This window comes from Eurosta solidaginis, unplaced genomic scaffold (assembly GCF_040869045.1).
Source record: "Eurosta solidaginis isolate ZX-2024a unplaced genomic scaffold, ASM4086904v1 ctg00000431.1, whole genome shotgun sequence".
In the NCBI taxonomy this organism is placed as follows: domain Eukaryota; kingdom Metazoa; phylum Arthropoda; class Insecta; order Diptera; family Tephritidae; genus Eurosta; species Eurosta solidaginis.
The window spans coordinates 720651-736117 of NW_027136893.1; the positions used below are offsets into that span (position 1 = coordinate 720651).

General features: G+C 37.2%; 1 protein-coding gene and 1 long non-coding RNA gene across 2 annotated transcripts in view; both read right to left on the minus strand.

The window, feature by feature from the left end:
* The window catches only part of LOC137235685 (uncharacterized), a 245527-nt gene that overhangs the window by 127718 nt on the left and 102342 nt on the right, over nucleotides 1-15467 (minus strand). The gene's annotated exons all lie outside the window — the stretch shown is intronic.
* Nucleotides 1493-5039, minus strand: LOC137235688 (uncharacterized). Its single transcript, XM_067758572.1, has 3 exons — nucleotides 4914-5039; nucleotides 3055-3182; nucleotides 1493-1843 (listed from the first exon to the last, which is right to left on the minus strand). Exons 1-3 carry the CDS (start codon nucleotides 4997-4999, stop codon nucleotides 1584-1586), a joined length of 474 nt encoding a protein of 157 aa, XP_067614673.1. The 5' UTR covers nucleotides 5000-5039; the 3' UTR covers nucleotides 1493-1583.

Sequence of the window (15467 nt, forward strand, 5' to 3'; positions counted from 1 at the left end):
GCTGTGTCACTCTTGTGTAAACCCTGAAAGCAACTCGACAGCTTTCTCTGGGCTTTGACGTCAATGTTGTTTCGGTCGCTGTTTTGATCAAAAATGTATATGTCCTTAGGTAGACAGATCTAGACTATGAGCCAACAGGCAGGTGAAAAACATCGACTCACCCTATTCCTTCTCCCTTACAACCATAATGACCTGTGGCTGAACCCAAATCGCTTTCATTACGCCGTTCGTGGTTGCACTTGATCTGTAGGAATCCTTTTGTCATTTCATCCCTATTTAGCTCGCCAAATATTAGCAAGAAATATTCTCAAGTAAGCTAGCATAGAATATGTATGAATGTGCCATAGGCTATATGAATACACACATACACATTCTGGGCTTACTTATGGATGTTGGACGCACCGTTGTGACGAGCTAAGTAACCATTTGCTCGGTCACTAACCGCAGGTTAAGTTTAAACAAACTAACTACAAAAATCGTCAAAATAAAGTATATACAAAGATATGTTTATATATATCCGGACTGGAACTGGACATTCCCAAAAAAAATTCGGCTGATTTAAACTATCTGTTCGCATGAACTCTTTAAACCAGTTTGGTGTCGACAGAAAGCTATTTTTAGGTTTTTCTACATTTTGGTATATTTAATACATTTGTACATAAGTGCGAAGGTGCCAAAATTCATATACATTTTAATTCTATATATAGTGTTGTTCAAAACAAAAGCAACAATTTATATACATTTTAAGGCAATACATAGTGTTGTTGAAAATAAAAGCAACAAATTCAATGCAAATATGTAACTGACTATATTTTTTATGATAATTAATTGGCATAAACGATTGTTTTTAAATATAAAACAAATATATGACAGGTAAATTATTTTTAAAACATTATTTACTAACTTAAAACAGTTATAATCAAGCACAACAAAAAAAAAAAACACATTTTGAATAGTATGGAAGAGTGCCAAACTAAAGCAAAAAACCCAACGAACCTTCCTATTTGAGAAGGGGAATACATATTGAAGCCCAATGTTGATTGGTTTTAAGTAGTGATCTCAGCTGTCAGTCCGCATTGATGTTTCATAACTGGCTATAATTGTGTGTTGCATGGGAAGCTTTAATTGAGTACATTTCGGCTTAATAGCCCATGGAGGGTCTCGAGGGGACTCAAGGCTTTTTAATGAGCAAATTAAAGCTTACCATGCAACAAACAATTATAGCCAGTTATGAAACATCAATGCGGACTGACAGCTGAGATCACTACTTAAAACCAATCAACATTGGGCTTCAATATGTATTCCCCTTCTCAAATAGGAAGGTTCGTTGGGTTTTTTGCTTTAGTTTGGCACTCTTCCATACTATTCAAAATGTGTTTTTTTTTTTTTTTTTGTTGTGCTTGATTATAACTGTTTTAAGTTAGTAAATAATGTTTTAAAAATAATTTACCTGTCATATATTTGTTTTATATTTAAAAACAATCGTTTTTGCCAATTGATTATCATAAAAAATATAGCCAGTTATATATTTGCATTGAATTTGTTTTTCCGAACACTGTATTTAAGTGAACAGCGTTTTTAAATTAGTTCCGCTCCAAGAAGCTAACGACGCTTTGCGACAGCATCTCGATTGCAGCCACCTTCTTTTTCTCAATTTCAATTAGACCAGCAGTCAATTTATTGTTTTCTGCCATAGCTGTTTTGATAGTTTCGTTCAACTCGCTAATTTTTTGATTTTTCTTCATTACAGGTGTGGAGGCTTCGCTGAGAGCTGGAGACGATGGTTCGGGAGACGAAGTGGACGAACCGGCTGTGGATGCCGATGTAACCGACTCGGGTCTGACTATTAATTAGAAAAAAATTGTATTAATTTATATATATATAAGTGAAAATATGTGTTTTATATATACATCGCAATTGTTTCAAAAATACAAAATCAGAACTGAACATTTTTAAATTTGACACTTCTAATAAGTGTGCACTCAACCATCGATATGAAAAAAGCTTAGTGTTACCCTTGGAAAGGTATTTCAAAAACATACATGCCGAAGTTGGTGATTACACTGAAACTTATCTTTTTTCAAAAATAAAACTATAAACTAACACATTTAAATACCTTTCGAACGGTACCAAGATCTTTGAAATTGGTGGAGCCATTCCGAAGTAATAACAGCTTAAAGTACCTATCACCGTCATTTTTCAAAAATTTCGATTTCCGCCCTCTATCTCGAAAAAAAATCGAGATATGAAAAAATTTTAAATACAAAAGTTGTAGAGAACTTAATTGTCTACATTATTGATAATATAAATAATAATTAGCGCAAAACTTCTAGAAATCGAGATATTTACAAAAGAGGAGAAATAATAGATTTTGTGAGCTTTGACCCCTGAATTTAAAACTTGCGGGCATCCAATTATTGTCGAATTTTGAGAATAGTTTCAGGATGCCATAATGCAAGTTTTCAGGCGATAATATTGTGGGTATATCACATTCGGAGGTGAACGCCCTATAATGACTGGCCTATTGGAGATTTTTGGCGATCGTTTTAGCGACAGCTACTACAAGAAGCAACCGGCGTGGTGTGGTGGTATCGTGCTCCGCCGACCACACCAAAGATCCCGGGTTCAAGCCCCGGGCAAAGCAACATCAAAAATTTAATTTAGTTTTTTCAATTATAAAAAATATTTCTAGCGGGGTCGCCCCTCGGCAGTGGTCTGGCAAACAATCAGAGTGTATTTCTTCCATGAAAAGCTTCTCAGTTAAAATTTATCTGCCCAGCAGATGCCGTTCGGAGACGTAAGACAGGCGCACACAAATTCAATACTGCCTTCATTGCCGTCACCACCGAGCAGTATGTACATCACACGTAATAATTATGACAAGACTTTAATTTGTCAGTAGACTGTTAAAACCCGTTCAAAAATATGGAAAGAGATTTGTTTAACCCCAGTAAACCAAAAAGCGTTTACGAAAAATGTTATTTCTGGGAAGAGATATTTTTATAGCATTTTACAAATATTAATGACAATATCTGTCTCGATTAATAAAGTTACCTCGTATACTGTCCATAACAACAGCTTCAACATTGTTAATTCGGTCGTTTCCTATAATGCGATGAACACGTTCGTAGCGCTTCCAAGAAGCAGGAGAACAGCCTGTTCCTTGACCTCCTTTGCATTTCCTGAAAAAATTTTCCACATAACACTCAAATTAATGGTTATGTGCAAATATGGATAATGTTCTAGGACCGTGGCCGAGCCCAAAAAAAATAGCTAAAAAGCCGAAAGTGGTACCCAGAGATGCATTTTGGCCCCAGGATATAGAATCCGAAGTTGAAAACCTGATATATCTGATACTACTCACAATTTTTTTTGCTGTGTACAACAAAAATACAACAACCACATGAAAACTTCAATTTCGTTTTGCAAATATCCCGAGAAGTATGAGAGATATCGGGTATCCGCTTTCGGATTCGAGATCCTGCGGCCAAACAGCGTGTCTGGGTATCACTTTCAGATTTTTTGCAATTTTTTTAGGGCTTGGCCCTATTAATGGTCTGGGACAGCGGCTGACTCTTGAGAAGTTAACTAGAGTGATACCTAGAGTACGGGCATTTCGGGTTCAGGATCCCGAATTCGTTGTATGGAACCCGATATCTGTAATAATTCTCAAGAAATGTGCAAAAGAAGGTTGTAAGTTGTCATGTGCTTGTAGCATTTTTAAAGAGTCAGCGGTAATTCTATACGACAGCATGACACTGCTAATACGCGTCCAAAGATATGGATAGAGGTGTCAAACGACGCGTCTTGACATCAGTATTAATAATCCGAAGGCGGAAAATAAAAATTTTAAGTCGTTCAAAAGATATTAACGAAAAACCGAAAAATTACCGACGGCTCCTTCCGAAACCGGGGATGGGATCCATAGTATTTTTGCACAGAATACCCTTCTGCATTGGTGGCCTTCGGCCGCGCTTATAAAAAATTACCCTGGGTGGGTCCAACACCGATTTGGAGACCAAAATTATATCCGCGCAAAACACTTATGTTCACAATTTCTTTTGTGGGTACACCAACATTACAACAACGACATGAAAATCGCCAACTTCAACTGCAAATATCAGTATTAATAATCTGAGGGCGGAAAATAAAAATTTTAAGTCGTTCAAAAGATATTAACGAAAAACCGAAAAATTACCCACGGCTCCCTCCGAAACCCGGGGTGGGATCCATAGTATTTTTGCGCAGAACACCCTTTTACATTGGTGGCCTTCGGCCGCGCTTATAAAAAATTACCCTGGGTGGGTCCAACGCCGATTTGGAGACCAAAACTATATCCGCGCAAAACACTTATGTGCACAATTTTTTTTGTGGGTACACCAACATTACAACAACGACATGAAAATCGCCAAATTCAACTGCAAATATCAGTATTAATAATCCGAGGGCGGAAAATAAAAATTTTAAGTCGTTCAAAAGATATTAACGAAAAACCGGAAAATTACCCACGGCTCCCTCCGAAACCGGGGTTGGGATCCATAGTATTTTTGCGCAGAACACCCTTCTGCATTGGTGGCCTTCGGCCGCGCTTATAAGAAATTACCCTGGGTGGGTCCAACACCGTTTTGGAGACCAAAACTATATCCGCGCAAAACACTTATGTTCACAATTTTTTTTGTGGGTACCCCACATTACAACAACGACATGAAAATCGCCAACTGCAAATGCAAATATCTCCAGACAGTTTTTCGGATAAAGTTTTTCTTTTCCGGTTTTGGATTATTAATACTGATGTCAATACGCGTCTTTGGACACCTCTCTCGATATTTTTGGACGCGTATTAGCAGTGTCATGCTGTCGTATAGAATTACCGAGTCAGCTGCTGTCCTAGATTACTGCTCCATATTTCTTACCTGTATCTCGTTGTAAAATTGTGTATTTTGTATTTTATGTCGATGGAACGAATGTCGCCAACCAATCCTGCCAATGACTGTGCCATTTCACCATATATGTGAGAGTTTTTGCGTGGCCCACGCAACTCGCTGGCCTCCTCCCACAAGTCTATAAATGCCTCGTCTGCCGCAGGCGTCCATAGTATTTTACTTTTTTTATTAATTATTTGTTCCATATTTGTGGTTTTACCTCTTATTAACTTTTTTAATTTTTTAAAACTTTTGACATTGTCACACACATTGACATTGATATTGACATTGACACATTGACAATCGCAAACAATGTTGCCATGACTTCGAGAAGAATGTGAAAACAAAAGACAAACAATTGACATAAATGAACATTATTGCCATCAGTTAATAATAAAAAGTATGCAAACCCAACACAAACACTCTTTCAAAGATGGGTTTGGAGTGAGTTTGGGTTTCGATTTTTGTATGGAATTTGACAAGTGTTTAGACTTGTGTTTGCCCTTAAACACGCTCTTCGAAGGCAAACACGGTGTTTGCATTTGGTGGAAACATGATATTAATTATTATATAATTAACTAGAAGAACCGGCAGACGTTGTCCTGTCCTAAATTTGGCCTATCTGCATACATTTTAATAAGCTTTCTCCGTCTGACTCTGCCCTCTCCCCCTCTTCACTTTTTCCTAATCCTTTTATTCACTCCCCCTCGTATTTTTCGGTTCATCTATCTCCATCTTCGTCTCATTCTATCTCTTTCTCAATCTCTTCTCATTCTATCTCTTTCTCAATCTCTTCTCTCTTTTCTCTTCTCCCAAATCCTTCTCATTCTTCTGCATCCCATATTTCCTGTCCCACTCATCAACAGCTTTCATTTGTTATCCATATTCTATAAACACATTCTAGGGGTACTTGGGTCCACGTTTCGGCCTATATCTCGAGACCCTGTACGTCGATCGCAACCAAACCTATGTAGTAACCACCGCGTGAGGTTTACGCAACTTCTGTGAAAGTTTGAACCAAATCGACCCACGCATCTCTTCAAACACCGGCGACAAACTAACACACATTTTAGCCTTTCTTTTGTGTGACTAATCGGCGCCGGTTGGTGGAGCGAAGGAGCGACTGACAGACCTTGTTGGACGGCCATAACTGTTTAGACGGTTAAGCGCCAATTAAGTAAGTAAGTAAGTATATCCGCACCACCTGAAAATATTAATGCCACTGCGTATACGTAACATTTTATTATTACATCTAAACAAATAAATAAAATGCAATAAAATAATATTGCGACCATAAATGGAGATATAACCTATCCTATATTTCAAGCTATATCAGACTACACACGGGGTGCAAAACAAATTCAAATTCGGTTCAGTAGTTTAGGAGTCCATTGGCCTCAAAAATAGTGACACGTGTTTTTTATACTCAGTTGAGCAGAGCTCATAGAGTATATTAACTTTGATTGGATAACGGTTGGTTGTACAGGTATAAAGGAATCGAGATAGATATAGATTCCATATATCAAAATCATCAGTACCGAAAAAAAATTTGATTGAGCCATGTCCGTCCGTCTGTCCGTTAACACGATAACTTGAGTAAATTTTGAGGTATCTTGATGAAGTTTGGTATGTAGATTCCTGGGCGTTCATCTCAGATCGCTATTTAAAATGAACGATATCGGACTATAACCACGCCCACTTTTTCGATATCGAAAATTTCGAAAAACCGAAAAAATGCTATAATTCATTGCCAAAGGCGGTTAAAGCGATGAAACTTGGTAGATGGGTTGACGTTATGACGCAGAATATAAAATTAGTAAGATTTTGGACAACGGGCGTGGCACCACCCACTTTAACAAGAAGGTAATTTAAAAGTTTTGCAAGCTTTAATTTGGCAGTCGTTGAAGATATCATGATGAAATTTTGCAGGAACGTTACTACTATTACTATATATGTGCTAAAGAAAAATTAGCAAAATTGGATGAAGAAAACGCCCACTTTTTAAAAAAATTTTTTTTTAAATTCAAATTTTAACAAAAAATGTAATATATTTACTGTATATAAGTAAATTATGTCAAAATTCAACTCCAGTAATGATATGATGCAACAAAATACAAAAATAAAAGAAAATTTCAAAATGGGCGTGGCTCCGCCCATTTTCATTTAGTTTGTCTAGAATACTTTTAATGCCATAAGTCGAACAAAAATTTACCAATCCTTCTCAAATTTGGTACGGGTATAGATTCTATTACGGTGACTGTTCTCTGTGAAAATGGGCGAAATCGGTGGAAGCCATGCCCAGTTTTTATACACAGTCCACCGTCTGTCCTTCCGTTCGGCCGTTAACACAATAACTTGAGAAAAAACCGATATATCTTTACTAAACTTAGACCACGTACTTATCTGAACTAACTTTGTCTTGGTATAAAAAATGGCTGAAATCCGACCATAATCACGCCCACTTTATCGATATCGAATATTACGAAAAATGAAAAAAATGCCATAATTCTATACCAAATACGAAAAAAGGGATGAAACATGGTAACTGGATTGGTTTATTGACGCAAAATATAACTTTGGAAAAAACTTTGTAAAATGGGTGTGACACCTACCATATTAAGTAGAAGAAAATGAAAAAGTTCTACAAGGCGAAATCAACAGCCCTTGGAATCTTGGCAGGAATACTGTTAGTGGTATTGCATATATAAATAAATTAGCAGTACCCGACAGATGATTTACTGGATCACCTTGCCCACATTTAGGTCGATATCGTGAGAACGCCTTCACATATACATCTAAGGGCCACTCGCTTTTAAAACCCTAATTAATACCTTTAATTTGATATCCATATAGTACAAACACATTCTAGAGACACCCCTGGCCCACCCTAATGGCGATATCTCGAAAAGGCGTCCACCTATAGACCTAATGCCCACTCCCTCTTAAAATGCTCAATAACACCTTTCGTTTGATACCCATATCGTACAAAAATTCTAGAGTCACCCCTGGCCCACCCTAATGGCGATATCTCGAAAACGCGTCCACCTATAGACCTAGTGTCCACTCCCTCTTAAAATGCTCAGTAACACCTTTCGTTTGATACCCATATCGTACAAACATTCTAGAGTCACCCCTGGCCCACCCTAATGGCGATATCTCGAAAAGGCATCCACCTATAGACCTAATACCCACTCCCTCTTAAAATGCTCAGTAACACCTTTCGTTTGATACCAATATTGTACAAACATTCTAGAGTCACCCCTGGCCCACCCTAATGGCGATATCTCGAAAAGGCGTCCACCTATACACCTAATGCTCACCCCTCTTAAAATGCTCAGTAACACCTTTCGTTTGATACCCATATCGTACAAACATTCTAGAGTCACCCTTGGTCCACCTTTGTGGCGATATCTCGAAAAGGCGTCCACCTATAGAACTAAGGATTACTCCCTTTTAAAATACTCATTACTACCTTTCAGTTGATACCCATATCATACAAACACATTCTAGAGTCACCCCTGGCCCACCCTAATGGCGATATCTCGAAAACGCGTCCACCTATAGACATAATGTCAACTCCCTCTTAAAATGCTCAGTAACACCTTTCGTTTGATACCCATATCGTACAAACATTCTAGAGTCACCCCTGTCCCACCCTAATGGCGATATCTCGAAAAGGCGTCCACCTATAGACCTAATGCCAGCTCCCTCTTAAAATGCTCAGTAACACCTTTCGTTTGATACCCATATCGTACAATCATTCTAGAGTCACCCAATGCTCAGTAACACTTTTCGTTTGATACCCATATCGTACAAACATTCTAGAGTCACCCCTGGCCCACCCTAATGGCGATATCTCGAAAAGGCGTCCACCTATAGACCTAAAGCTCACCCCTCTTAAAATGCTCAGTAACACCTTTCGTTTGATACCCATATCGTACAAATATTCTAGAGTCACCCTTGGTCCACCTTTATGGCGATATCTCGAAAAGGCGTCCACCTATAGAACTAAGGATTACTCCCTTTTAAAATATTCATTACCACCTTTCATTTGATACCCATATCATACAAACACATTCTAGAGTCACCCCTGGCCCACCCTAATGGCGATATCTCGAAAACGCGTCCACCTATAGACATAATGTCCACTCCCACTTAAAATGCTCAGTAACACCTTTCGTTTGATACCCATATCGTACAAACATTCTAGAGTCACCCCTGTCCCACCCTAATGGCGATATCTCGAAAAGGCGTCCACCTATAGACCTAATGCCCACTCCCTCTTAAAATGCTCTGTAACACCTTTTGTTTGATACCCATATCGTACAATCATTCTAGATCACCCCTGGCCCACCCTAATGGCGATATCTCGAAAAGGCGTCTACCTATAGACCTAATGCCCACTCCCTCTTAAAATTCTCAGTAACTCCTTTCATTTGATTCCCATATCGTACAAACACATTCTAGAGTCACCCCTGGTCCACCTTAATGGCGATATCTCGAAAAGGCGTCCACCGATAGACCTAAGGCCCACTCCCTCTTAAAATGCTCAGTAACACCTTTCATTTGGTACCCATATCGTACAAACAAATTCTAGAGTCAGCCCTGGTCCACCTTTATGGCGATATCCCTAAATGGCGTCCATCCATAAGTCTATGGCCTACTCTCTCTTAAATTCTCTTTAATGCCTTCCATTTGATACACATGTCATACAACCACATTCCAGGATTACCCTAGGTTCATTTTCCTACATGGTGATTTTCCTTATTTTGTCTCCATAGCTCTCAACTGAGTATGTAATGTTCGGTTACACCCGAACTTAGCCTTCCTTACTTGTTATATATTAAGATTATAACCACAAAACAAATATAATAGGAAACTCATAATATAAATGACATAAAATGGGTGGAAAATTATGAATGGCATATCATTAATTTGTTAATGTGGAAGATTGTTGGTAACATCATAGCAATTTGAATAGTTCTCCACCTGGTCTTACCTGCGGAAGGCATTCTGTACTTAAAACATAAAAAGGGCACAAAAAAAAATATTTGGCAAATTACTATGCCAATAAATGGCCTGCGGGCCCCGTTTTCCGTGACAAATATCCGAAACTTTCAATTGCAATGTAGAACCTTTGGTATATTTTTATTAAAGCTGCAAGTTTTTGCGAATTCTTAGCGCGCAGAGGTCCGTAAATATTTCGATGAACATTTTTCTCGCATACTTCTGCATTTGCTGAGAAAGTAATTTACTTTTCAAATGCTTAACCAGTACAAAGTAATGTTTTTTTGCAGGAGCGATTATTCACTGACAAAATGGTATCCTAAAATATCCCACCACATTGACATATTAAGTAGGAAAAAAATGTTTACACTTGTAAGAGAAATATATGAGTAGTGCCTTATAGAATAGCATGCGGAAATATTAGGAGCGCCTTATGCCAATTTCAAATAAGGGCTTAATGAAATAATTAGTCAAGTTTCCTACATTAAAGCCCTAATTGAACTCAATCTTCCCTATAAAATATAAATTCTTAATTATCTCATTATTGCTTTATTGAATGAAAAATCGAGTGAAAATCCAGTCGGTTGTACTTGGTGCTTCGAACTTTATTGTAAGTGTAACAAATGACAATCAAACATTTTTTCGCAGCTTTTGCTGCAAAAGATAATATGGCTTTTTCGAAAATAGGCACATATTGGGTTAGGTGCAACATTTATGGGTAGTTGTGCATGCATTTTGTTTTGATTATATTTATGTTAAAATTTGTTTTTAGTTCAAAGCCCTGAAGACGGTTACCGTGTGTAACCGAAATATATTGGTAAACTGAACGAGAAACAATTTTTGGTGTTTTAATACTTAAAAATTGGACCTAAAGCCGGTTAAATAAATATCTGATTATATTTATAGTTAAGAAGGAAGCTGCTTTTTCCATTTTAACTATTTTTTTGTAAAAATGAAATATGTTTTAGGGGCTGCTGACAGATGTTCGCTTAATGGAGCAAAAGGCCCTGTATGAAAAAGGAAATTTAATTATTTCATTAAACAGAATTGTGATTCGATTAAGTTTCTGTGTAAAAACGGAATTAATGCTGTTGCTACAGAAGATGTTAAGAGAAAGAAGGGGAGAAAAGATGGTTCACCTCATCTGTAGCTGCCTGCCGCTAAGAGGCGCTTTTCTCGAGCTGCATTTTTGGATAAGCTGTGCTAGACTTTATGAGGTCGTCAAAATCGTTTGAAGAGAAAAGTGAATGGTGCTTTGCATGTATAACAATGGACCTGTTTAAGCCAACAGCCCACACTCAAAAATAAATGAGGTCGCCCTCGTATTTCCTTTATATTTGTTAACAGAGCCAGTCGAACCGTTTATATTAGCCATGCAAATAAATATCGCAGGAATAAATAAACAGTTCGATTGGCAAGCGGCCTTAACAAATTCTGTTATTGTGCTTCTTGGATTTTTTACATCAGCGTGAAAGGACGTATCCCACTGGCGATTCCAGAATCATCAAAAAGGTAACCTACAAATAGATATATTAATTACTGTAATTAATATTTATTTCAAATCAAGATATTTGTATTTAAATTAAAATTTTAATACACACTTTTCTTGTTTTTTCGTCCTATTTCTTGACCGGCACCATTCCTGAGCTGTGACCCGGCCAAGACATTGGTCTTCAATCCGTTTTATTTTAATCCAGCGACCATTTGGCCAACCAACAGTGTTTAAATATTATCAATCCAAAATTTATATATTATCCGTGCGACCATATTGAGAGACATCAGTTATTACGATAGTACTTGGTATTTGAGGAGTTATTTGGTGAGAAGCTATTTGCGGCAACAACAACACAGAAATTTGGAGCTGCCAAAGTTTACATATTATTGGATTTGCGACCAGCAGAAACAACAACATAATTTCACATCTAAAAATAGAAAGGTACGTGGTTATTCAGTGTGCACAATTGTTAATTAAAAAACTAGTTAAAGTGAAGAGCGCGAGTGATTTTGTGGTAAAATAAAATACAAAGTTTTTTTGTACAAATAGTCCAATTGTACATCAAATATTGCTTGCCGCCGAGGGTAAATAATATTTGGCACAGCTAAAAGGTCTTCAGTGTTGATTATCGTACACAAATATTTATACAAGAGTGTTTGGGAATTTTTAATAGAAAATTGCAAGTACTTTTTTCCAAAATAAATTTATTTAATTTACGTTTATATGACTTGCACTTATGTGTTATTAACAGCCCACAACAACAACACTACATTGTGTAATTAACCTCACATTTGGGTTTGGTTCATCACAGTTGAATAAAAGAAAAAATTAATATCACAAATATCACTTGGCACCAGCAGTTTATTCACTATTAAATAGCAGAACTCAATTTGATTGCAATACTTAGTGGACGGAATATTTTTCTTCCGACTCTTGCTAAATTTTTCACTTTTTCCGGCAATTCAAATAATACTGAGCTATATACATATATACACATAAACACATAGTTGGGTGGCGAGCAATTTCATTTATTTATTCATTTATTTATTTATTTATTATTTAAAGTCGACGACAAACTATGGTCCACTGCATAATATAAAAGATATATAAATATACAACTCAAAAGATAAAATTTAAGATATATCGAGCTTTCAACAATGTTATATTACAAACAAAGAAAGATTAATGAACATTACTATTTAATTTCAGAATATAATAATAATAAGAAATATGAGCAGAAATAAGATCTTATGCCGAAATCTTATACTGGCGGAATGCATCAGATTCCGCTCAGCATGATTTCGGAATGCAGTGGATTCCAATCTCCCTGTTGGAATGCAACAAGATTCCAATCAGCATGTCATGGGAATACGGCAGTGCTAAGAGTAGTGTAATGAGGATACGCCATCACAAGGCATAAAAAAGTAACATGACCTGTGTTGTTGGAATGCACCGGATTCCAATCAGCTCGATGACTGACCCATAAGATTATACTGCCGGAATGCATACGATTCCGGTCATTGACTCATGAAAAAGCATGGTTTTTACGTTGTTGGAATGCACCAGATTCCAATCAACACAGTACTGTCTTGTTCCTTCTTAATGATACATGTTGATAAATGTTCCTCCATCCTTAAGCGAGATAGTTCCTGTTTATTATCGAAGGAATAAAATGCCGGCAAATTAAATTAGCTTGCATCTCTTAAATTAGATAGGCAAGTATTGCATTACGTATAGTGGCAAAAGTACATTCAAGACTGATGCAGCTATACAATTCATTGTAGTGCGCGCACCAGATAAGAAGAGGATTATTTTTAGCAAAGTTTCGTCGACAAAGGGGTAAATAGAAAGGAACGTAGTGTCTGGATACTCTAGGGGGAACCGCAAAAAACAAGCGGCTGAGGAGGTCCGCGGAATCAATTTCTCCAATAATGAGCTTATAGATGAACAATACCCCCAGTAATATTCTCCGATTTTCCAGAGTGGGTAAGTTAATAAGAAGAAGTCTACTTCTGTATGGAGGAAGGTGGAGACTTGAGTCCCAATTAAGGCCGCGCAATGCAAATATCAAAAATTGCTTTTGAACTGACTCAAGACGCTTTATATGCTTTTGAGAAACACGGGACCAAACGCATGAGCAATACTAGAGTATTGGACGAACCAGCGATGTGTAAAGAACCTTAGTGAGGTACGGATCATCGAACTCTTTAGCCCATCTTTTAACAAATCCAAGTAAACCCAGCGATTTGTTGGCTGTAGATGAAATATGCATGTTAAAATTCAATTTCGGATCAAAAAGGACACCTAGATCATTTGCAATAGATATACGCTCCAAAGGCGTACCATCTATTACATAAGATTTCAATGCTGGCTTCACTCGGTGAAATGTCATATGCTTACATTTAGAGCAATTTAAAGCTAATAAAGTTGTTGTGCACCAACATTGGAACGAGTCCAAGTCGGCCTGAAGAAGATCCAAGGAACTCAAATCGGTAGGACAGTAAGTGTAGCAAAGTTTTACATCATCCGCATACATTATAGTATGGGAATATAATATTGTCTGTGGCAAGTCATTAATGAAAAGGGCAAAGAGCAAAGGGCCTAGATGACTTCCCTGGGGTACGCCGGAGGAAACTCCGAACGATTCCGACAGATTGCACTTGAACAGGAATTTTTGGGTCCGGTTAGAAAGATAGCTTTTCAGCCACATTAATAGGTGAAACGGAAAACTCAGTAAATCAAGCTTATGAATAAGCAACTCGTGGTTGAAGGTATCAAATGCTTTGCTGAAGTCCGTGTAGATGACATCCGTTTGCTTGTTCGCTAAAAATCCTTCCATAACTATAGAGGTGAATACAAGCAAATTTGTAGTGGTTGACCTTTGACGAATAAAACCGTGTTGGCATGGAGATAAAAGACTAGAACACTGATATTGCAGTTGATTGGTGACAATCTGTTCAAAGACTTTAGGAATGACTGAAAGTTTAGCAATACCCCTGTAGTTTTCAACTTTTGACCTACTACCTTTTTTATGCAGGGGTATAATAAAAGACTGTTTCCAAAGTGCCGGGAATGACGCAGATCCCAGAGATAGCTCAAATAATTTTAAAATAGGCTCATACATGTTTTCGGCGTAATACCTAAGCACGCAACTAGGAACACCGTCCGGTCCCGGAGAAAAGGTGGGCTTCAAAGATTGAAGACTCTGAAGAACAATATTACCATCAATAGCAGGATTCCTAATGTAATTCGAGCTATCTAAGCAATAGGGATATTGACCAGAATGAAAACCACTGGATGAATACGTGGACTTAAAGAACTCAGAAAATAGTTCAGCAACGTCGTCATCAGTGCAATCAGTGTTTTTTACACGTATATTTATACATATATATATATATATATATACTTCATACATTCCACTGGTTTTTCACTCTTAAAATTATTAAATTTGAGTTTTATTTCTTTCAAAATAAATATCTGCGTTTGTAATTTTACACAAAATTTGTCAGAAACTAATTTAATTTGTTGGGTTGATTTTGTTAGTGGAAAACGTCAACTAATTCTAATATTAGCAAATTGGGGTATTCCACAGACACTGACTCTGTGCATTTAATTTTTTCGGAAATATTCATTGTTTCGATTTTCAAAAATTTTCAATATGGACGCATATAACCTCTTAGTTGACACAATTATTGAGTTCGACATCGAATTTTTAAGCATCCCCACAAGCGACCACTCCAAAAATTCGCCGAAAATTCAGCAGCAGGAGTTGAAATCGATGTGGGAAAAAGCCAAAGAAGTTTTGATGCATTATGACAGTCCGAAAATATATCTGAGAAGAAAAATAAGTCCTGCTATACTATTTTTGTGCGGTGTGTGATAATAATAAATGACCTGGCAGAAAAACTTGAGGAGGCAGAGAAGGAGATCCAAAACACCAATTGGATCTAAAAGCGAAATACCTTCTCTCACTCCATATCTTGATGAATACGAATTAGTGAAAACGGGTGAACGATTTGGTGCATCCAAATATACTACCGAAT